This window comes from Halichoerus grypus, chromosome X, assembly GCF_964656455.1.
Source record: "Halichoerus grypus chromosome X, mHalGry1.hap1.1, whole genome shotgun sequence".
Lineage (NCBI taxonomy): Eukaryota > Metazoa > Chordata > Mammalia > Carnivora > Phocidae > Halichoerus > Halichoerus grypus.
In genome coordinates, this window is record NC_135727.1 from 40,497,483 (window position 1) to 40,520,949 (window position 23,467).

At 51.2% G+C, this 23,467-nt stretch overlaps 1 protein-coding gene across 8 annotated transcripts in view; it reads right to left on the reverse strand.

The window, feature by feature from the left end:
* Positions 1 to 23,467, reverse strand: part of FRMPD3 (FERM and PDZ domain containing 3) — a 123,762-nt gene that overhangs the window by 43,067 nt on the left and 57,228 nt on the right. The window contains exons 2-4 of one of the 8 annotated variants that reach the window (XM_078065366.1): positions 14,192 to 14,333; positions 10,983 to 11,085; positions 7,982 to 8,027 (exon numbers count right to left, since the gene is read on the reverse strand). The exons of 2 other annotated variants lie outside the window; for them this stretch is intronic. In XM_078065366.1, coding sequence (XP_077921492.1) covers positions 7,982 to 8,027; positions 10,983 to 11,085; positions 14,192 to 14,315 — 273 coding nt within the window. In that variant the 5' untranslated portion in view covers positions 14,316 to 14,333. Of the gene's footprint in view, positions 1 to 7,981; positions 8,028 to 10,982; positions 11,086 to 14,191; positions 14,340 to 23,467 lie in introns of those variants that run through there. 5 more of the 8 variants (XM_078065365.1, XM_078065367.1, XM_078065370.1 and 2 more) reach the window with 5 other exon arrangements.

Genomic DNA, 23,467 nt, shown 5'->3' on the forward strand with positions numbered 1-23,467 from the left:
AGAACAGAGTTGCCACTTACTAGGATGAGCAGGACTAGGGGATACACCAGGTTTGGGGCTCCTTCAAACCGCCTCCCCTACCAGCTTTGTCATGGAGCCTTCGAATCCCACAGTCAAGAATCCCTGAGAGTTAAGGTCCTGAAGGCCCCTGCCAGCTGGGAAGGGGACACCTTAAGCTATTTTCTGCCATGAACACCGCAGTTGAAATCCATTTACCAGATCGGTCGCAGGAGGGCAGGGCCCTGAGATAAAGACACACCAGAGACAAATGTCCTCGTCAGGTCTTGGGCCCTGGTCCCAGCTGTGTTCTCTTCCGGAGCCAGCAATCTCATTCCCCACAGAGGGCAGATCGCAGAAAGCCACCTGTTTGACCCAAGTGCGCTCGAACCTCAGGCGGTGGGTCTCGGTCCTGGCTGTGTGACAGAAACAGTGGGGCAGCTTTCAAAAACCCCTGATGCCCAGGCCCTGCCCCAGATCAATGACCTCAAATTCCTGGGGCTGGGGCTCAGGTATTGGCATTTTTTTGGGTATGTTTCCAATGACTTCAAAACGTGGCTAAAGTTGCAGGGAACCACTGAGCTAAAGGAACAGCGGACTTCTCATCCTGAGCCACAGACGCGGTTTGTTGGCAGCAGATCATACAGCACGACAAGATCCAGGGCTGGAGATCGTTGCAGAAAGTGATTACAGTATTGATTGTTCGTGGGAGCCAAGAAATGCCTTTGTGTGTTGCACAGCTTGGTGCTTAAATCCTGGGCAGGGGCTGCAGGCTGCAGGAGCACAGGACGGGCAAGACAGAAAGATCTGGAGCTACATTCAGGCGGCTCTGCTTGGCTCTGTCTCCACAGTAGTCCGAATGTCCACCTGGGGCGCCACAGACACGAGGCAGGTAAAATCTTCGCGTCTACCCGTCACCCCCTCCTTTCTCTGTAACCACCTGTCATCGGATGCCTTCACGCCCCGTGTGGACCGAGGCAGCTCTAGAGGCCTCAGCGGGCCATGGAGTCCACCCTTCATTTTTACACACGAAAACGGAGGCCTGGGAAGAGGATACGGTCTGCTCAAAGTATCAAAATAATTTGGTAGTGGAGCTGAAACTAAAACCCCGATTTCCCGAGTCTTGGATTGGCGACTAGGTCCCATAGCCAGCTGAAGCTGGGTGTCCATTCCCGATCTTTCCCCCACTGGTTCTGGTTCGACCCTGGTCTTATTGAACGGACCTCTGAACATATGAAGGACCGCAACTGGTATCCTTTTTTGTCTTCACCTATGAGGAGAGGACAGCCTCCTGGGGATCCCTACCAAAAGTCCCAGATTGGATCCTGCCTGACAGTTACGACTATACTCAAAAGATTCAGGTATTTTTATAGGAGCAAAATCATGAAGGAGGAAGTGGAATTGCCCATATTTTCAGGGACTGTAATCATTTCCGGGGTCTGTGGTAGAGCTATTTTCAGCTTGTTCGTGCCTCATTCCTCCTTGACCCTTGTCCTGTCCGTCTCTAAGACTCTGTCCTATTCTCAGTCTTCTGCCTTGATCACTGATGGTGAGTCCCTCGTTGCCAACTGGTCTCGGCTACATGTCACGGACTCACGTCTAGCCTGACGCCCGCACACAGGTGATGTCTACCTTGCAGTGTGATGGGAGGGGTTCTCAAAGGTTGCCCTGTTCCGAAGCAGCTCTGAAGCTCAGCTATGTGGCCTGAAGTTCTTAATGCTAGGGTCACTCTTCTGAATGAAAAAGTTGAGAATCAGGAAGACCCTCATCAAAGCATGAATGCAGTACCAGGGAGGAGTAGTGAACATAATTCTGGGGTCAGTGCACTGCGGGCCTGCCCGGGCCAAATCCTGCCCACCACCTGTTTCTGTAAATAAAACTTTATCGGAATACAGCCGTGATCTTCCCTTGGGCACTACCTGTGTTTGCTTTTGCAACTCTCAAGCACAGCTTACAAAACTTACAATATTTACTAGACAGCCCTTTACAGAAAAAAAGTTTGCTGACCCCCGCACTAACTCATTAGCATGCACGCCCCACTGTTTCCAAAACTTTCCTGATGGTAAGACTCACTGGGGAGCGCTTGTTGAAGCACAGATTTCTAGGCGCACGGCGGACATAAAAAGTCAGAATCTCTAGGAGCATAAGGCACAGGAATCTATATTGTTGAAAATGTCTTAGCCCATTAAGCAGAGATTAATTGAGTACCTTCAGAGCTGGGACATCTGAGCTCTTCACTGACCCCATTTTTCCCTTCAAGCAGTTGGGAGTCTCATTTCGCAACAGGCACCCTCGCTGGCAAAAATGAATTTTGGCTGGAAACACGGGACCAGAATCACGAAGCACTGCCGGGGCCACTGTAAGCCCCTCGAAGCAAATATGAAGGCAGCAGCTCAGTGGAATAAGCAATAGAGGAGAGTCTGCCTCTCCCTCAGGACTGAATTCAGCAGCTGGTGATTCTCTGACCATTTTTTTTTTTTTTTTTTTTTTTAAATTTGGTGGCTCTATCAGTACAGATTTCAGGGTTGGGTTCAAAGTCAGGTATATGGCCCAACATTTTAGTGCAAGATAGGGCCCCGCTTGGATTGTGAGAGGACAAAGCTCGGGTTCCTATAGCGCCCACAGCCTCCTAGTCTCCTTCCCGCTGGCTCATTGTCTTTGACACCTGAGCCTCTTTATAGGCAATTCCCATGGCAACCACTGTGGGAGTCTGGGACAAAGGAGGGCCATCCTGGTTTCACCAGACTACTGATAAGGGACCCAGGGCCTTCCTATCTGCACTTGGGGCCTGGAGGTGAACATGTCTTCTCTCCAGCTCCCAAGGCCCCCTGCGAGCCACACATGACCCTCATTCCTCATCTCTGGCCCCGACAGGTGGTTCTGCCCACAGTGCCCACACCGGGCTGCTTCCCACTTCCACGCCCACCTCATGCTGCCTCTTCACCATCCCTGCCCTTCTGGGCCCCCAGTGTCCCCTCTGCTTAGCTAAATGCCATCCCTAAAGCCCAGCTCAAATTCTACCTTGGTCCTGAGTTCTTCCCCAATTCCTCCAGTGCCCTCCCTGGATTTCCTATAGTACTCCCCCCTTTTTTTTTCCCCAGAGAGATAGAAGTGGGAGGAGGGGCAGAGAGAGAGGATCTTAAGCAGGCTCCATGCCCAGTGCGGAGCCTGACATGGGGCTTGATCCCACAACCCCGAGATCATGACCTGAGCCGAAACCAAGAGTCGGACGCTTAACCGACTGAGCCACCCAGGCTCCCCTATAGTACTCCTTGTTAATCCACACTCATATCCACTCATGTCCCCCCCCCCCCAGCTTGTAAAAGAAGAGACGGGATTTTATATTACTATATCTACCCCTAGCACCAAGCATAGAGTAGGCACAGAATAAGAGGTAGCAGTTGATTACTACTGTTCATAATGAATTAGTTCACCAATTCAGCAAATATGGTTTGAGTACCTACCATCTGCCAAGCACCATACCTCAAGAAGCTCTGTGATCATTCCACTAAAATACCCTCAATGGTCTGCCACCATAAAAGTCACTCCGTTAAAAGAACAATGTCATCTGAAAGAGACTACATGTTAGATCAGTAGTTCTTGATATGTATCTTGGCTGCATAAGGATCATTTTGGAAGCCTTTTTGAAAGACCAACACCTGGGTCCCCTCTCCAAAGCTTCGAATTCAATCGCTCAGGGCTAGAGCTTGAGTATCAATAGTTTTAAGAGCTTCTCAGGTGCTTCTAATGTATAGCCAGGGTCAAGAACCACTGTACTGGACCCTCCTCAGCCACGGAATGTAGAAGCCGGAAGGAGCCCCAGAGGTATAAAGATTCCTGGGCCACAGGCTGGACCTACAGGGAGACTGTCTTCTGGAAGAAGCGGTAATCTCCACGCAACCGTTAAGATGTCAAGTGCCTGCTGTGGACGCTGGTCTATGCTCTGTAATGCAGGGGCTATCACACGGAACATAGGCTAGGGGTTGTCGATAAGCTCTCATTATAACTTGAGAGAAGATTCTCTGTCTCGGTCAATTTTTGTGACTCACGCTAGTTACGTTTTATAAAGTCACCTCGAACATGGAACGAATGAATACTGAACAGTTGCTCCTAGGGGAAGTGTGTGTGTGTGTGTGTGTGTGCGCGCACACGCATGCGTGCATGCGTGTGCGTGCGTGCATGTATGTGTGTGCATGAGCGTGAGTGTGTGTATACGTCTCACACAGATTATAATTCTGAATTCTAAAAACAACTCATCCTGGTAGATTCTATTTTATTTCACTAGGAGAAAATGAAGTTCTGAAGTGTTCAGTGACTTGCCTGAGGCCGCCCCGCTAACAGGTGCCACAGTTGGGATTCAAATCCCATCCAACTGTTCCAGAGCCCGAGCTTCTTGCACTACACCGCACTGCTCCCTGCCATCTCTATCTTCTGGACACCTCCGTGTGACAGCTGAAACAACATGGCAGAGCGCTGCCGTCTTTGACCTCAGCCGGCAACATGTGCATTAGGAGACTCAAATTTTTCATGCTCCGCTTATGTCCGCAAGTGACCAGGAAAGCACCACGGGTCTCGACTTGGGGGTTGCAAATACATTTTAGGGAGTAGGTGAACTTGCTCACACAGAATCTATGAATAGTGAGGATCGACCATGCATGTATGCAAGGCTGACATTCACTTGGGATGCACTGGTATGGCCATACCTGTTGTGAGGGTTTCTTTCACACTGATTGGTAAGCAGCCACTGCCCTAAGCTTCCTGGGTGCCATGGGACCTCTCCCATGGGACCTCTTTACCAGTGGTCATCTGAAGGGTTAACACCTGGCGCAGTCAGGAGGCCTCCAAGACTCTGCTCCAGTGCCCATGGCTGGCTTACATTATGAGCGAATGGCTTCGACCGTACAGGTTAATTGTTCCGACTACCACCCCTGTGTGTGTGTGCTCACTTCTATGCTCCAAGGGTTTCGAAAGCGTAAGGCCAAGTACTAGAGTGTAAGCTCTGTGAGGATAGGAACCATGTTTGTCCCGTGGACCGCCATGTTCCTAGCTTAGAAGAGCACCTCGAATGGTAGGTATTCAATAGGTGTTTGCTGAACAGGCAAATGAGAAACTCTCACTGAGGTTAGTCAGGCAGAGGTGTTTGGAAGAGTCTCGAGCCAGGTCTTAAAGGAAACAGACCTGTTTAGAAGAAGGGTGGAGCCGTACAAGGACAGAAGCCGGCAGGGCTGTAAGAACTAAGATCTGGACCAGGGAGAAAAGGAAAGCAGCCTTGTCATAGCAAAGAGGCCATGGGATCGGACAGTGGGGACATCAGAACTGGAGGGCAGAGGGGTGTTGGGGGCACTGGGATGAGAGCTGGAACAGAGGTGGGGGGCAGCATTAGGCTCCTCATTCTGCACCTACGTTTGGATACTTGAGTTTGGGTTGCCATGATGGCTGGAAGCTGGGTTTTCTTTATTCCTTCAACACATCCTTACTGAATGCTTACTCTGTGGCAAGTGCTCTTCCAGGTGCTAGGGAGACAGCAGTGAATGAAACACAGCTCCTATCTTCGTGGAGCTGACATTCTAATAAGGCTTGGGTGAATCACCAAACAGCCTGCAGTCCACCCGCACCATGGAATACTACTCAGCAATTAACAAGGAACAGACTACTGATACTGGCAAAAACTTGAATGACTCGCAAGGGCGCCATGCTGAGTGAAAAAAAAAAAAAAAGCCAATTCCAAAAGATTATGTGCTATATTATTTTGTGTATATAATATTTTGGAAATGATGAAATTACAGAAAGGGGGAATAGACTAGTGGTTGATGGGGATTGGGGTGGAGGGAGAGAGGGGTGTGGCTATAAAAGGGCAAGGTGAGGGGTCCTTGTAGTGATAGAACTGTCCAGTGTCTTGACTGCGCTGGTGGCCACGTGGACCACACCACACATGTGACAGACTGACACTGAACCCTATACACACATTGTATTGCTGTCAATGTCCTGGTTTTGAAATGGTACTTTAGTTCTGGGAGGCGTAACCCTTGGGAGAAACCGGGTAAAGGGTACACAGGGATGTGTGTACTAGCTTTGCAACTTCCTGTGAGTCTGTAATGATCTCCAAACAAAAAGTTTACAAATATAATATTTTCGCTTTGAGGAAAAAAATGATGCAGTATTGGCCGTGACAGGCCGATGCTTTCTTAAAAAGGGTAGTCAAGGAAGGCTTCTAGGAGGGGATGACATTTGAGGAGACCTGACTAACACAGTAACCCACAATGGGTCTCTGATCAGAGAGGTAAAACACAACAAGCATGGTTTTTTTTGGTGGGGGGTAGAACTGGTAGCCATTTCACGAGGAGACTGGGGAGTGGGGAATGACGGTCCACTGTCCACTAGGCAACTGCACCTGCGCAGTAAGGAGGGGGGGGTCTATTGGTAACACCCACTGAGGGGTGGAACTTGCCTGCCCAGAGATACAGGAGAATTGCAACTGAGAAAGGCCTATTTGCCAGAGAGCAAGTATGAGAGGGAGAGGGAGAAGGGGGAGAGGGAGGGGAGGGAGAGAGAATGTGCCTGTGTAAATGTGTGTGTGTGTATGTGTGTGCGTGCGTGTGTGTGTGTGTGTGTGTGTGTTTCACACTGGGGGCCATGGGGAAAGGCAGTTAGTGCCAGAGCTTGATTTGAACCCCATCTCCAACTGATGAGCCCACGCTCTGCACTTGCACGCTGTCCCTGACTTTGCCTGGAAATGCCAACTCTCTGGGAAATCTTCCCCTCTGTCTCTGCCTGGGAAATCCTGCCCCCTCTCTGGAGGTCCAGCTCAGATGCAGCCTCCTCTGTGAAGGCTGTGCTGATTTCATGCCCCCCACCCCCAACAGATGGGACCTCTCCTGTGGCCATGGAGGTGGGACATCAGTGCTGGAAGTCAGGGGAGTCTTGGGGACACTGAGAAGGGACAACTAGGCTGGAGGTGGAAGGGGGGCTCTGAGTTTTGCACATAAAAGTTCTGCACCTGGGTCTGTGCATTTAAAACAGATTACTATGACAAAGTAACCTAGTAATGGACTCTGGGCCTTCTAAATCCAACTCTTGAGGAGAGGGGCCTGGGGATTTTTATTTTATTTTTATTATTTTTTAAAAGATCTTATTTATTTATTTGAGAGAGAGAGTGAGAGGGCATGAGCAGGGGGAACAGTAGAGGGAGAGGGAGAAGGAGACGCCCAGCTGAGCAGGGAGCCCCGCACGGGGCTCCATCCCAGCACCCAGAGATCATGACCTGAGCCGAAAGCAGATGCTTAAGCGACTGAGCCACCAGGTGCCCCAGGAATTTTACTTCTAATAAGTAGTCCTGTTGACTATTTTGACCAGTCAAGTTTGGAAAACACTGTTCTAGTCTAAACCCCTCAATTTACAGACGGGGAACTTTTTGGAACTGACCTACCCAAGGTCACACAGCTAGTTAGTGACTGTACCGGGACTAAGATGAAACGGTTCGTCCCACCGTACTTTCCCACCACCGTCATATTAAATTCCCCCCATGCGGTGCAGGGCTTCATACGTTGCATGCCATCTAGTAAATACTGCTACGAATGAATGAATGAGACTAGCTAGCACCCACCATCTGCAAGGACTTTATGGGAGTTGGACCCTGGACGGGTACATTTTGATGGGGCATAGCAAAAAAAAAAAAAAAAGAAAGAGGTAGAAAATCTGTCTGGGACCGGGGCAGTGAGCGCGCGGCCTCAGTGGGGGTAAAGCAGAAGGGCACAGGTCAGAACATAGCACTGGAGAGCCTTTCAAAAAATCCCCAAGCCTTGGAGGTAGAAAGCAGACTCAGATGTTCAGAAGGTATGCTTTACATTCACTCCTCAAGCTTTGGCTCACAACACGTGGATTCTAGTCTCGCCGTCCACCCACCCTTCCGTCACGGTCACTTTCCAATACGGGACTCTGTCACTTCCGTCAGGAGGAAGGGTGGATGGCACAGCGGCTCACTCACCTGATGAGTGTGCAGAACTGTAAGAACGATGAATTCCTTAGCGCTCCTACAGAGAGAAGGAACAGGACAGTAGTGTATCATGCACTAGGTATTCATCTCGCACGAGAAGCAACACCAGAATTCTCCCCTGGGCTGCATTCAGGGATATGAATTAGGCCAGCGGGCACTTTGACTATCTGCCCGGCCGCCTCGCCTCCCATCATTTGTGGTGGCCGACAGAAACCATCCATAGAGGTTCACACAGGCATCTGAAGAAGGCGTTACCATAATCTCTGGGGCTGTCATTTTTCAAGTCTTCCCGTTCTATTTCCCTCTCACATTCGCTCTGTAGATCTCCCCAAACCTTAGGAGCAATTTTATCTGTAGAAGAGAAAATTCTCAAGGAAAACTAAAGGCCTGAATTATGGAACTCAATTGGCAATTTGGTATTTAAGCAAGAGGAGAAATTCAAAGGAAAAACCCAAAGGAGGTCATTTGGTTATCATGACTCATTCTCAGCAGATTTGTTTTAATTGAAGGACCAAAAAATGAGAGCTAGGGAGCAACAGATGGAAGCAAGCCTCTCCAGACAGCAAATATTCAAAGGGATGAAGAATTTGAAACTCCTCCGACAAGAATTATACCAATGATCAAACAGGCCATGAGGTATGAAAATTCTCCCCCGGGAATACACAGTCCTTTAAAAGAACTGAGAGAAATGGAAAGAGTTTGCCTGGAAGGAGCTTCCCTTCTCCTCGCTGGACCTTTTCATACGTTTCTGGGAACAAGGGTATTCAAGAAGCAGAGTCGAGATCACTTGGTTCTAGATACTCAAGGAAGGCCAAGGCCTCCTGCTCAAGGACTTGGAACATTTTCCACATTCAGTGAGGCCAAGTCCAGGGATGGGGAGCTCCTGGGAGAAGGAAGGAGCTGTCTTCCAGGAAAATCCCACAGGAAAATCTGTCTCTTGAACAGGGGAGGGCATAGTGTAAGTCAGATTATGTGACGCATCTGCCCCAGCCCCTGCCACATTTCCCCATTTCATGTAGAACAAAGCCGAAGTCCTTATAGTGGCTACAGGTCTTCCCCTCTTTACCCCACTTCACATCCTGGCTTCTCCCCTGCTCCCCAAACATAACAGACACACTCCTGCCTTGGGGCCTTTGCACTGGCTCTTCCCTCTCTGACACCCTCCCTCCTTTCAGTCTTTCTTTAGTTGCCACCTTCTCAATGAGGCTAACTCTGGCCAGGCTATTAAAAGCACCCCTATGCCCAGCACTCCAGGACCCGGTTTATCCCGATCCACTTTCTATCCTTTGATAACCTTCGTCTACTTCCAGTATGCCATATAATTACATATTTATCATGTTTATTGTTAAGGCATGTCTCTTTCCACGAGAACATAAACTCCAATGGGATTTCTGTCATTCATTGCCGTATATTCGGTGCCTTGAAGAGTGCCTGGTGCATAGTAGACACTCGATAACAAATATTCATTGATTGAATGAAATAATAAAATTCTGCTGGCCCCGAGGGTTATCAAATGAGTGAGCTCTGTCTTGATCCTGGAGGAGCTCTGGACTCCCTCACAAAACTGGGCTACCTGTTCTAGGGTACAAAGATATTCCCTAGAAGCAGAGCAAACACTTCTGGAGGGTCAGGCTGAAAGAACCCCAACACGCCCTCGATGGGGTTGAAAGGACTTACCCCATTTTGGTGTGGTGGTGGAGGGTCAAGGGTGGAGTTGGGTGGGGGGGGATGCAATGGACCACTGAACTTGGAGGAGAGACAAACTAAACGTCATTAGGGACCAGACACGTTTCAAGATGTGAGCTGGAGAGGGGAGCATCTCGAGGAAGACCTGCCCTGGACTTCGGGAGGGAGCATTCCAAATGCTTCCAGAGCTAGCGAGAGGGTGCTGTTCCATCCCAAGTGTGCTAAATCTGCCTTTGAAGAGGAGGGAGGGGCGTTGGGGACAGGTGGGATTTGGGAGAACGAGAAAGACGAGTGAGATGAAGAACATTCTAAACCAAGAGAAGGCCTGGAAGAGATGGAGGCAGAGATAGAGCAGACCACACAAGGCAAAGAGAGAGAGAGAGAGAGAGCAAGAGAGCACATAGGTCCATTTGGGAGGAGACAGCCAAGGTCACCAAAGCAGAAGACAACCCATGGAATTTAGAGCCTTCACCTCTATCCTCTTATTCCTTATCAACACGTCTATGCAAGGAGGTGTGTGTGGTGTGTGTGTGCGTGTGTGTGTGTGTGTGTGGTAGGAGTGTGAGGTAGGAGGCTGTGTATATGTGTATAGCGTGTATGTGTGTGTGTGTGTGTGTAGGGGTGAGGAGGGGAAAAGTCACCATGATTACTCCCGTGTACAGATGGTGGGAGTCCCCTGACACTCCTTTCTTTCTCTCTCTTGCCCCCATCTGTAGAGGGCACTAAGAGGTCACACACACACAGCGAGCAGAATCCACAATGGCAGGTTCCCTTCCTCAACCCATGAGCCAGGGATTCAGATTTTCTTCTCCTCAGGCTTTTTTTTTTTTTTTTTTGGTGGAGTAGGGTATGGAGACATGGGAAACAAGACCTGGCTCACACTGTGCTTATCTCAGAGTGGTTTTTTTTTTTGTTTTCCAGAGTGTTCTTTTAATGGCTTCTTTGGTTCTCATCGCACACTGGGTCTGTCCCCCTGCACTGTAAGTCAAAGACCAAGGGGCTTCGGTGAGGGGAGTAGTAAGGGGGAGGAAGGTGAGGTGAGCTCTTGAAGAAGGCTGTTCTCTGTTCACATCACTGGAGAAGGCTAAGCCAGAGAGTGTGAGGGACCCTGGGGCCCTGGCAGGGCTGGCCTCTGAAGTCCTGGGTAGCCAGGAGCCCTGGCCAGCCAGGAGCCCTGGCCAGGGCTGCTCTGCCTGAAGGGCCTCCCTCTCAGGGCCAGGGAGGACCATGGTAGCCCTATGCCACTGGTAGGGCAGGGGAGGGGTCAGTGCTCAGCTCCTGCCAAGGCCCAAGAGGCCCCTGTTACCTGATGAGTTCTATGAACCTCTCCCTGGGGGCTTCACTCACGTCCTCCTCATTAATAGCCATAATCTGGTCACCAGCCAGGAGCTTGTCCTCAGAGGGGCCTCCTGCAGAGGAGAGGAGAGAGGCATGAGGGCTTGGGGCCACTGCTGGGAAAGCACAGGTCTGGGCAGGAGTCACCAGTGCCTGAGGGGGCTGAAGTGGGGACCGTAGAGCCCGCAGGAAAGAGTGCAGGCCACGCGGGCTGGTGGTAGGGGTGTTGTTTGGGCCACGGCTGCCTGTGCCAGACAGAGGGCAGAAGACCGAAGAAAGAGGATAGCTCAGACCTCCTGTGGCTGCCAGTGGTGTGGGAACAAAAGGTCCCAAGCCCAGGCCTGGCCCTCAGACCAGGTGAATATGTACTTTCCTGGCTGGGTTCTAAAGAGGGACACGGGTTTCCCTTTCGCCAGGAGGGATCTGCTGAGGCCCGAGGGATGACTTCCAGACTACTGAAGGAGGTATAGATGAAGTGAGGAGCGACAAGGAATCTTCTTACCTGAGCAACATTCCTACTCGCTGGTCAGGAATGATTTAGGCAGTCACTTGCCTGAAGTCAGGGGGATGGACTAAAAGACCCAGAGGGTTTATCTTCTCTCATCTCTGAGAGATGCCACTCTTCAGTAGGTGAGGGGAACAAGAACAGACCCCAAATCACGGATAGTTGGAAATTTGCTTCCTGTCCTTCCCAACTCCACTGTCGAGGTTAAGAAAGCAGGGCTGTCTGCGGGCCATACCTTCCTGGTTTGGGTAAAGAATGGGGGTCGAGGGGCACCACAGGGTGTGCTGAATCTGGTGTTTAGCCAAGACGTCGGAGAAAAGGTTTTCGGAGATTCAGGGAGAATGAGTGGAATTCAGGGAGAATGAGGCCTAACTCAAGCCCCAAAGAAATGTTTACTGACAGGTCCCACTCTCAAACCAGGCTTGACTCCCGTCTGCGCCTGCCTTCAAGGGCTGGATCCCAACTGTTCCCTCTTTCTACAAAGAAGTGTGCTACGCCAATACCAGAAGCAAGAACATACAGAACACCTCTGTCACCTGAGCGTGGCCTGGTGGTGGTTCCGGAGCGTGGGGCCTGTGTGCCGAGGGGGCCTATGCGGCTCGGCCAGCGAGACTCACCACTCCGCCTGCATTGGTGGCCAAGTGTCCTGATAGCACAGTGACTTCAGGGGCAGGGAATGGGGGGGGTGGGGGGGAGGCGGGGGAGGCCCCACTCTTGGCAGCCAGCCAGACCTGAACTCCAATTCCAAATCTGCAACTCACTGGTTGTGTGACCTTGTCTCCCTTTGCTCCTTTGGAAAATGGGAAAATCACAGTCCCTCCACCTCATAAGAACACGGGGCGGATACAGGAGATGATGAGTGTACAGCACTTTAGACGGTTGATTGATGTCGGTATGAATTCGCTAGACGGTAGTTATTATCCTTCAAGGGCGCAATTCCTTCAGCTCATTTCATTCCTTCTATCTCCTCCTGCCAACATGCCAATCTTTTGGTAGAGAGGCCACTCTACCCCTTCCCCACTCACTCCCTCCCTTCCTTCCTTTTAATGGAAGCGGTCTTCGTGAAACTGAACTCTGACGGCGGTGGTGGGCGTCAATCTCCTACCACTTTCCCGGAATGCTGTGCTGGCTGGCCCTACCGTGACTGGGCCTCCATAGGATGCCTCTTGTCTTCTGTCCTATCTCAAATACAGAACCCAAAAGCCTCTGCCCTTAAGAGCCTCCTGGGCCAGAAGCAGCGATCTGGATCAGCCTACGTCTTTATAGGGCTGTGCCTGCCGACCCCATGATTTTTTTGTGGCTCTCACCTGTGGCTCTCCTTTGTCCCCGCCCCTCCAACTCTGCCTCTTCATTTTCACATGGCTTGAAGCTGACCCCCTTGTCTAGGCTCCCTTCAGCCCTGTAAATCCTGTCTCCCTTGAGGCCAAAAGCAGGGGCTCTGGGTGGCCTGCTACTAAGTTTTTCCCAATTCCTCTTACCCAGGACAGATTTGATTTCTGATCAGGGACTCAAGAACCTTCCACCAGACTGCATGACTGACTCGGGAGCCTGAGGTCAGCCACGAACTCCTGTACTGGATTGTTTTTTTCTTTATGCCCTCTAGTTGAAAAGGGAGCTTACAAAAATCTTTTTTTTTCTTTTCCTTTGAGGATTGCAAAATTCATCAAATTTCTGCTAGACCAGTTTGTACTCGGGCTGCTCCTCTTGACTGAGTGAGAAACTGTTGTAAACATCTAAAGCCTCGGGCCCAGCAAGTCAGGAATAAAGCTTCTTTCTGTTCATCTTTTCTGTCAATGCCTAGCAGATGTGGAATGAAACGGCGCTTAGACCATTGCCCATTTCATTCATGAGGGCAGGGTTCCACAGTTCAGGTGGGGGCTTTCACTTATCCACTCCCACCTGGTCCCATTCAAGCCCCACTTCTCCCGCATCCGCATCAGACAGACCCAGCCAGGTCCAAATCCTGGCTCTGCTGCCTCCTACCTGAGTGCCCCTGGACAAGTCATTTCTCTTCCTCTATGCCTCAGTTTCCTCATCTGGTTAAATGGGGAGGAAGACTCACCTTGCAGGCTTGGCTGGGAGGAATAAACAAGATGAGGAAAGCACACAGTAGGCACTTAATCAATGGCAGCTCTCGTTACTGCCACTGTGGCATTTGGAGATTTCATTCCCCGCCCCCCCCCCCATGGTCCGTATCCTGATTCCAGCCGTCGGTGGCTGACCTTTCTCGTGAGTGGGTACCAGTCTCCACAGCCTGATGGTTAGGTGCTTGGGGACAGGGCCTGCGTCTTGTCCTTCCCTACCATCTTGCTGTGCTTAGAGTAGGCAATCTATAAATACTTGTTGAATGGAATTGAATAGACATTTATCATCCAAGGCAGTCTGGCTCTTTTATGAAGGTTCTATGCACAGGGAGGCTTCATTAAGACCGAGACTCTGCTAAACCATCAACTGCGGCCTCTGTCTTGGCCCCAGGAAGCCTCAGTGGTTTGTGTCGATCGCTCTGAAAGCCCAGCTCCCTCGCGCGGTCCTTAGCTGGCGAGTCTTTACCCCGCTCTTCATGAATTCCTTGGGGCCACCACAGTGAACGGGGGAGCCCTGATCTTTGGGAAGATGGGTGGATGCTGGGGTAAAAGGAGCCGGGGCCAGGGGGGGACACTGTGAGGAACACCTACCTGGCCTCACAGATCGCACCACCACGGGCCGCTCACTGCAAGCCACGAAGCCAAAGCCATATATAGGGTCTCGGCGAATGGTCACTTGTCGCCACGTCTCTGTTGGCAGCTGCTCCCATTCCATAGCATTTGTGCTCTCTTCCTGCATCACATGACCGAGGGAAGGGGAAGATGGGAGCAAAACAAGATGCAAAGGCGACTAAGCCTCAGAACCAGCTGGGAGGGGGCACGGATGAGGGTGCTGGCCATGGCACGCGGGAGCTCCCCTGCTTGGCTTCCTAAGTCCTCTAGAACCAGCAGGGGCAACAACGGCCCTCATAGCTCAGTTTGGAGAAAGAGGAGTCTGGCAAGGAAAAGCCCACTGTCTACAGGGCCAGAGCCAACAGGAAAAAACAAAACAAAACAAAACAAAACAAAAACAACTGTTGCCACAGAACTTGACATCAGAGTCAGCCCTTTCCTCCAAGATATTGGGACTCTAGAAGGAGCCTAAATGCAGGCATGTTATTCTGAAGGTTAACTGGTAGCGCCCGCTGAACTGGCTGTCGACTCCCTAGGGGAAACCAAAACCTCGAGGAAGGCAGCAGGACCCAGGCCAGCAAGTGAGGGAAGGAATGCGAAGTCGCTTCAGAACAGCCCTTCATGAAGTCCTTGTGCGATTTTAAACTCTGATCTCCCTTAGGTTCTATATAAAAACGATTAGATGGCGTATGTAAACAAATGTGCTCATGCGGAGGACCATTACCGTACACAATTGGACGTAATGCCAACTTACTTCAGGTAATGGGACAACTGGAAAATGGCTCCTATGGGCAAGCAGGGGAGCTGTGTCTCGTGGGTGCCGGCAGACGTGAACCCCAATGGGCTGCGAGACCTCGCCGCCCCAGTACCTGGGAGAGACTGCAGACAGCTCTCCCGATGCTCACAGAGGGAGTTGTTGAAGCTTAGAAAAATTAACATGAGGACTTTAGAATGGTTCTACAGCTAGGGCCAGGGTGAGGGTACGGGGACTGTGGGGCTTGGGAGGGCACTGGGTGCCAGAGGCAGGGAAGGAGGTAAAGAGGGCAATGAATGGCCAACAGGCGGGGCGGGGCAGTTGGAGGTGGAAGAGAGGGCACCAGAGCCAAGAGGCTCACAGAGCCTTAGCTCCCGGACTTGGCACCGCTCAAGCCCCACGCAAGTTCTGAGCTAACAAATGGGGTTGAGTTCCCTAACCTCAGTGTGTGTATTCCAGAAAACTAAGGTTCCAGGCAGGGCCCTTGGGAACAAGATTCAGAGGGGCAGGAGGTGATTAATCAAACTTGTACAAGGTTCGTAAAAGAGGTGGGAGGTTCTGACACCGGGAGAGTGATTGTTGGCTAGCTCAGGATACCGCATTCCTCAGTTGCAAACGGTTTCAAGCGATTAGGCTGTTTATCAGGACACAAATTCGATAATTAGACTTTAGGACTATTTATCGGGGGGTGTGTGGCGGGAGATTTAGAGTAATTGTACAAAAGAGAAATTCATAGTCTGGGGCTTGTCTCTCTCATAGAAGGACTCAGGAAGGAAGACAGACCACGGCTGCCTTAATGTGTCACATCAACTCCGGCTGCACCCAACCAAGCCGGCTTGGGGGGCGGGTGGTGTCTGTCGCCCCTTAGGGAGGCAGAGGGGGCTGGCCAGGATGCGGTCAGGCCCCCTGAAGGCAAATTCAGAAACTGGCTCCTGCCCTCCCGCGCTGGTAGGACAAATGGTCATTTTTCGATGGGGAGTCACTCAGAAGCTGGACAAGGGCTGGCCAGTGTCCTAAGATAGGCACCCTCCCAGGACAGGGCCCTGATGAGGGTGGTCCCAGGCTGGCACCTCTCTCATTTCTGCGCCTGGTGGCAGGCAGGAGCTTGGCCTCGAAGGGAGCCAGAGAACGTCTTTCCTGCAGCTGCCATCTTGCCTCCCCCCCGGCGCTGCTTCCGAAATGAGCCCCTTGCTTTCCTGTCTCCCATTGGCACCGAAAGAGCCTCTTCTTGGGGTGACACCAGCTCATTTCTGACATGGGCCCCAGCCAGCGCAGGCTGGAGGATGAGAGCCCGTGGGGCTGTGCGTGGGGAGCAGGGACACTCGAGAGGAACACCCAGGCGTATGTTCCAGTACTCAGAACGCTGTCCTGAGCTCAAGGTCCCCTGGCCACTGCAGGCTCAATTTTGCTGCCTTTTTCTTTTTCTGAAGCTGGGCACACCTTAGCCTCCGCTGGGCCGAAGGCATCGCCAATAACGATGCAAAGAAACGCTCCTGGAGCCAGAGGAACCAACAGGCTAAGAGCCTTCTGTGACACAAGTGTTTTGCTTTCCTGTTTTGACTCGTGGTCATCCATCAACAAGTATTTATTGAGTGCCTACTCAGAGCTTCGAGGGACACACAAGTTACAGATCTCTGCCCTCAAACAGCTTCCAATCTAGCGTGGGGGAGGAAAGAGAGGTGTACACGGAACAGGAGAATTAGAGTGGTAACTGAGAATAGTATCGAAAGTCCATAATTAAGGTCCAACTTGTGTTAGACATGGGCAGCCCCATCTTCACCCAGGGAACCCAACTACTTCTCCTAGAGCTGCAGACATGTCTCCAGGTTGGGCCTGAAGCACATTCGTCCCTGCGCTGTCCCTAACCGAGCTGGACTAACTGTCCCCAACTAGACCCTCCCCTCCCCTCCCCCCACCAATCAGCAAGCAGCCCTTGCCTCCCACTGCCTGAGCCTTCCCAAGTTATCTCCCGTCAGGGAAGAAACACCTCCATTAACAGACCAGAAGGCCATTTTACAATGCAAATGGAAGTGGGCCCTTCCCTCCTGGGTCTGCATCTTTCAGGGACCATAGCTCAGTCTCTCTGAAATTTTTGCTAAGTGCCTGGAGACTTGGGAGTGACAATGAAAGCAAGCGGGTGATGGATGACAGGAGCTCAGCTGTCCACGGGTCACGTGCCTTCCCTCCTGGGGGTGGGGGGGGAAGGCAATTTCACTTTGAAAGATGTTTGGTTTCTGGTCCCTTCCAACAGGGCAACCCGGGACAAAATCATGAAGCAGCTGAAGCTTGTGGTCCTCCCTGCCCCCCCAGCTTCATTTCTGGGACCTGTTCTGTGTTTCCAGATGCACACAATGTCTTTGTTCTGACCCCTGCCTACCCAAGGACCACGAAGGTTGTTCCCTACCCCGCTCCAGGCTTGCCCCCTCTAGTCAGTCACCTGGGTAAAAGCCTAGCTTTTCTGCCTAATGATAATGACACTTTATAGCCAAGTGCTTCTTTTCATTTTTACACCCATTACCTCATCTGGGAAAAGGTGCTTTCACATCCATTATCTCCTCACAGTCTCTAACTATCCTGCCAAAGAGGCTTGGTGACTTCTCCTCCTCCATCCCAGCCTCCAAGCTAGGTGACAATGTAGGGACCCATGGAGGCTAAGCATATTAGCAGCCCAGCTGGAGCCAAATCTCTCTCAGATGGGGCCCTCCATCCTGGCGCCCCCCCCCCCCACTGCCTATAGCCACTCAGGGTCCTGGACCCTCTGGCTGTTCAGTCCTACCGCAGTGCTGCGCCAGCCCCGAGGCCAGCAGCACTCCACGTCCTGGCTGAGTCTGGAAGGCCAGCCCCCGTCCTAATTAACCTGTCTCTGATCCTGCACTCAGCGTTGTTGGGAGAATGAAATGAGATCATGGCTACAGACGCACTTTGGAAGGTTAAACGCATCACACAGATGTAGAGGCGGTAACATTACTGGTAGCCTCATTGGGGGTGGCTGGAGGGGCAGGGAGAGGGAGCCCAAGGTAAACTCCACCCACTTCCCCGCAGCCCAGGCCCGTCCCCCATCAGCTCCTTGCCTGCAAGGGGCAGCCCCACAGTGGACTCTGTCCCCTCACTCCCCAGGCAGCTCCGTCCCTGATCCAGCTATCAGATGGCCTGGCTCTCCGTGGCCGTCCTGATACTAGTACCTCTGGGGGCTAGACAAATCTCTCCTGGCCGTCCAAAGAGACACTGCGAGCTGCAGCTCCTACTGACACCTGTTGCTAGGCAGGACATGGCTAAGGGACAAGTGAACTGAGAAGAAGATGGATTGCTTCGGAGCTAATGCTCTCTCCCGGGCACTTCTGGGCAGGAAGATAGAAATGTCACAGCTAGATTCCCAGGCATCGGCTTTCGGCTCTCCATCTCTCCTTGCCTTTGGCTCCTTTTTCTTTACATTTGGTTGGCTCCTTGGGGAGTCTTGTCACTCCCCTCGCAACTGGCAGGATTTGGAGCCATGTGGGGCCAATTAGCCCTCTGATTCCAATCACAGGAGCCAGACTCTTCCAGAAGCTCCAGAGATCCAGCATGGCAGCTGGGCCGCCAGAAGACGCCATCAATTCCTGGTGTCGGGGATGGGAGCCCCGTCCCTGGGGCTCTGAAGCAGCTGCTCTGGGTGCCCTCTTGTAAGGAGCTTGGACATAAACTCTTCTTCTTGTGAAGGGGCCTTGCTTTGGCTAGCTACTCCTCTCTAGCAGTGCTGCTCAGACTTGCACACGCATATGAATCACCTAGGGGTGTTGCTACGATGATTCCGATGCAGCAGGTCTGGAGTACTGACTGAGATTCTAGCAAATTCCAGGGAGCGGCCCATGCTGCTGGTCCACAGACCACACTTGGAGAAGCAAGGATGTAAAAAGAACGCGATTCTCAGACAATGGGAAGGTCACAATCAGGTGGAAGGACAGAGGGGCTTTTATTCCACTGGGTTATGGCATTGAAGGTCCCCGTTAAAACACAAATGCTTTCTTGGAAAAAGGACACATAAAGTCATGCCAGCAAAGGACTCACTGGCTGAATCAGATTTATCCCAAGAGGGAATAGGGAGGGCTCCAAATGGATATGAAATAGGACAAGTAAGGTTGCATTAGGGAAAAGGAGAGGAACGTCTGGACAGGGTGGGCATTACTTAGCCCCACTGAAGAGTTTGGTCAGCAGAAGGACAGTCTGAGGAGTCGAGACATCCGGGATTAAGGCGAGGAGGATGAAGAAAGAGAGGACAGTGCAGAAAACAACATTGTCCACATATCGCCTCACTCCGGCCCCACAACGACCCATTTTAGAGATGAGGAAACTGAGCTTTGGGAGGAGAGATCAAGCAACTCATTTTCCTACACCATTTCTGTCAAGAACCTGCGGCCTCAGCAGATGCCCAGCAGGTGACGTCGAGGAGACCCGAGGAAAGGATTCAGCAGACCCCTCCTCCACAAGTGAAATGAGACATGCCTCTGTGCAGTCACAGCGGCCTCCCTTGAGTCACCCCAAAGGAGGGGACCCGCTGGAGACCTCAGAACCAACTTCCCACATGCCTCTAAGTCCACCCTCCCATACGGGGGACTCGGCTCATAGGGCCTCGCTATGGGCCTGTTAACTTCAGTCATCACCGGAAGGAAGTCCGTTCGCCTCCGGTTGTCCCTCAGACACCCACACTCTCCTGTCCCCACAGTGGTTTGTTCACACACTAATGCCACTCTTCTCTTCCCTTCCAACCCTTCCATTGTGCCCTCTGGAACTCTTGGTCAACAGCAAATTCTCCTACGTAGCCAATTTCGTCTCTGAAAGTGCCCTTCACCCTTCTTTCCCAACGAAGGTCTCACTTGTTCCTTGAGGAATAAACATCACTGACCCACCAGGCCTCTCAAATGGAAGCTGGGTTGGTTTTTTTTTTTTTTTCCTCACACTGAAATCTCAAGACTTTCAGGAACTGCACGTGGGGGTAGATGTCCTCCTTGCTTGCCGATGCCTCCTCCAGGCCAGTACTCTTCTTTCCTTTTGCCAGAAATCCTGATCCTTTGAGGACCACACCTGCCGCCCACCTCTACCATCCCGTTTCCCTCCTCACTGCTCTCTACAGCTTCCTGGGCAGCCCCCACATTCACTGAGGACATCAGTTCCTGGTCACATGTGATCTTCCCATCGACTCCAATCCTTTTTATTTTATCATGGTAAAATATAACATTAACATGAAAGGTACCATTTTACTCATTTTTTCAGGGTACAGTTCAGCGGCATTGAGTTTATCACATTGTTGGGCAACCATCACCACCACCCATCTCCAGAACCTCCTCATCATGCCAGACTGACACTCTGGACCTATGAAACCCCAACTCCCCATCCCCCTCTCCCCTCCCCCAGCCCCCAGCAACTACCATTCTACTTTCTGCATCTATGAATTTGCCTATTCTAGGAACCTCATATAAACGGACGCATATGACATTTGTCCCTTTCTAACTGGCTTATTTCACCTAGCATAATGTCACCTGTGTCGTAGCATGGGTCGGAATTCCCTTCCTCTTAAAGTTTCAATAATATCCCATTTGTGGGGCGCCTGGGTGGCTCAGTCGGTTGAGCGTCTGCCTTTGGCTCAGGTCATGATCCCAGGGTCTTGGGATGGAGTCCCATGTCAGGCTCTCTGCTTAGTATGGAGTCTGCTTGTCCCTCTCCCTCAGTCCCTGCCCCCCCACTTGTGCTCTCTCTCTCTCAAATAAATAAATACAATCTTAAAAAAATAAATAATATTCCATTTGTATATATGTGCCACATTTTATTCATGTGTCAACGGACACTTGGGTTGTTCCCACCTTTTGGCTCTTGTGGATAAAGCTGCTATGAACATGAGTGTGCAAGTATCTGTTTGAGTCCCTGCCTTCATGTCTTTCAGGGTAGATACCCACAAGTGGCATTGCTGGATCAGATGGCAATTCTAGGTCGAATTCTTTAAGGAATTGTTCTATAATTTTCTAGGGCGGCTGTGCCATTTTATACTCTTAGCCACAATGCAAACAGGTTCTGATTTCTCCACACCCCTGCCAACACTTGGTGCTATTCTGTTTTGATGATAGCTGTCCTAGTGGGTGTGCCCACTCCCAACTCTTGATATCATCGTTGGTGAGTTGAGCATGCACATGGTGATGGGGAGGCCTCCAACAATTGCTTCCTCCACTCAGTCACTCACTCCATCGTCACACCTAGAATTGGGGTGCACCACCTCCCCTGTCTCCCTTGCCAACATCCCATTCACTACTACCCTGTTCATCCTGCCAGTTTCCCTCCATAGGACCCCCACTGCAGGCACACTCAGAAGCATCGTGATCGCTGATTCACTTCCCACTTTGTACTCCCTTTTTCCTGGAAATCTCTTCCTCGCGTCTTTGCATTGGCAGGTTGACTGTGTCATCCTTCAGGTCTCCACTTAAATGTCACCTCCTCCGAGAGCCTTCCCCGAGCCTTTCTCCTAGTTATTTACTTTCCTACTGTCCCCCAAGCTCCTTTTTATCTTCATTTCCCTTCATGTTCAAATTAGAGCTTCTGGTCTACCCTTATGATTATTCTCTTGCACCCATCTTCAACTCCCTTCCTTCCTTCTCCCTTGGCTACTCTTGCCTTGCAAAACCTCATTCCTTGACGAACTCAACCATATGCATTCCCCATGCCTGCATCCAAGTAGCTGAAGGCAGCTGGAGGAAAACCACACAACTGGGTCCAGGGCTTTCACTTGATATTCACCGTCTCCAACTTGGTGTGGGCTCTCAATGCTGTCTGGCCACCACTTTCTCATTCTCTAAGATGACTGTATCAGAGCTCCTCCTCTCTCCTCGATCTTCCGCACTTCCCCATTGGCCCTGACAAGCCTCAGCTGATGACCTTACCCCGTATGTGATTGAGAAAACATGAACCATCAAATGAGAGCTCCCCGCTTCATCTTACCAACACCACATCTATACGCCACCCCGCCTACATCCATACCCATGATTCCTCCCCCCCCCCAATGAAAACGGAGAATGTTTCTTTTCTTCTACCAATGGCAGGTCTCTCCATTTATGCTCTGGTGCCATCCTCATCTCATCTTCTCAAGGATTTTGCTCCTTTGGGCATTCACTCTCTTCCCTAAATCATCAAGCTTTCCGCCTCTCTGGAATCATGCTAGCCTGCTGATGGAAATCACCCATTCTTAAGAAAATAAACAGAAACCACCTCCCTCCACTCCACGGTCCCCTTACACTGTCCCTTTGTACCGCTCCCCTTCACAGCAAAACTGCTCAAGACTTTGCTACACGTATTGTCTCCACTTCATCATCTCCCACTTGCCTCTCGATCCACTATAATCTGACTTCCACATCCATTACTCCACAGAGTTGCCCTTGTTAGGGTCACCAATGGCCTTCAAGGTCATCTCTCAGTTCTCATCTTACTCAACCTCTCCCTGGCTTTGGGCAGAGTTGGCCGGTCCCTTGAGGTGCTCTCCTCTCTTGACTTCTGTGACGATCTCCTGAGTCTCCAAGGACCTCTCTGCCTGCTTTTTTCTTTGTCTCTGTTGTGGGCTTCTCCCCTGCTACTTAATCACTAGATATTGCCGTGCTCCCCAACTCAGTCCCAGGCCTTCCCTCCTCTGCTCTCTTTCCAGGTGATCTCACCAGTCCCCTGGCTTTAAGTACAACCTATATGCACACAATCCCACATTGGCCTTCTACCACCACCTCCTTTGTAAGCTCCCAAATTCTTATATTCCAACGATCTATTCTGACATCTCTGCTTTGGCGACTCACAGGGATCTCAAACTTAACATGTCCCAAACTGAACTCTTGATTTTTTTTTCCCTCTCCAGCCTAGGCCTTGCTCAGCCTTCCTCATCTCAGTACATGGCACCATCATCTCTTTAATTACTCAAGCCAGAAACCACAGAGTTATTCTGGAGTCCTGTCTCTCCTTTTCCGTCACCACCCCTTCCCCTGCCCCCAACAGTGAATCCCTCAGTAAGTCTTGGCAGCTTTTCCTTCACAATCTGCCCAACTCTCGCCATCTCTATGGCTATCACCCCGTTCAAGCAACCATCATCTCTCCCCTGGATTCCGGCAGCAGCCTCCTTCCTGGTGTCCCCATGGAGATAATGCCAAGTCCAAATCAGATCCTGTTGCTCCCCGGCTTAAAACCCCACAGACCTCTCCCGCTACAAGCCAGTAACATCCAGATTCTTCTCTCCTGGCCTATGAGAGGCCCTGTGTGGTCTCCTCCTCCTGCCCTCCTTGCCAGACCCCTCTCAGGCTAGTCCTACTCTTGCCTGGTACAGTCTGGCCCCACTGGCCTTTTCTCAGTTTCTGAACACATCAAGTTCTTTGCCACCTTAAGGCCTTCCTGCTTGGTATTCCTTTTTCCTCTGGAAACCTCTTTCCCCATTCTCCACATGGCTGATCTTCCACCCTTCAGGTCTCCACTCAAATGTCACCTCCTCACAGAGGTCTTCCCTGAGA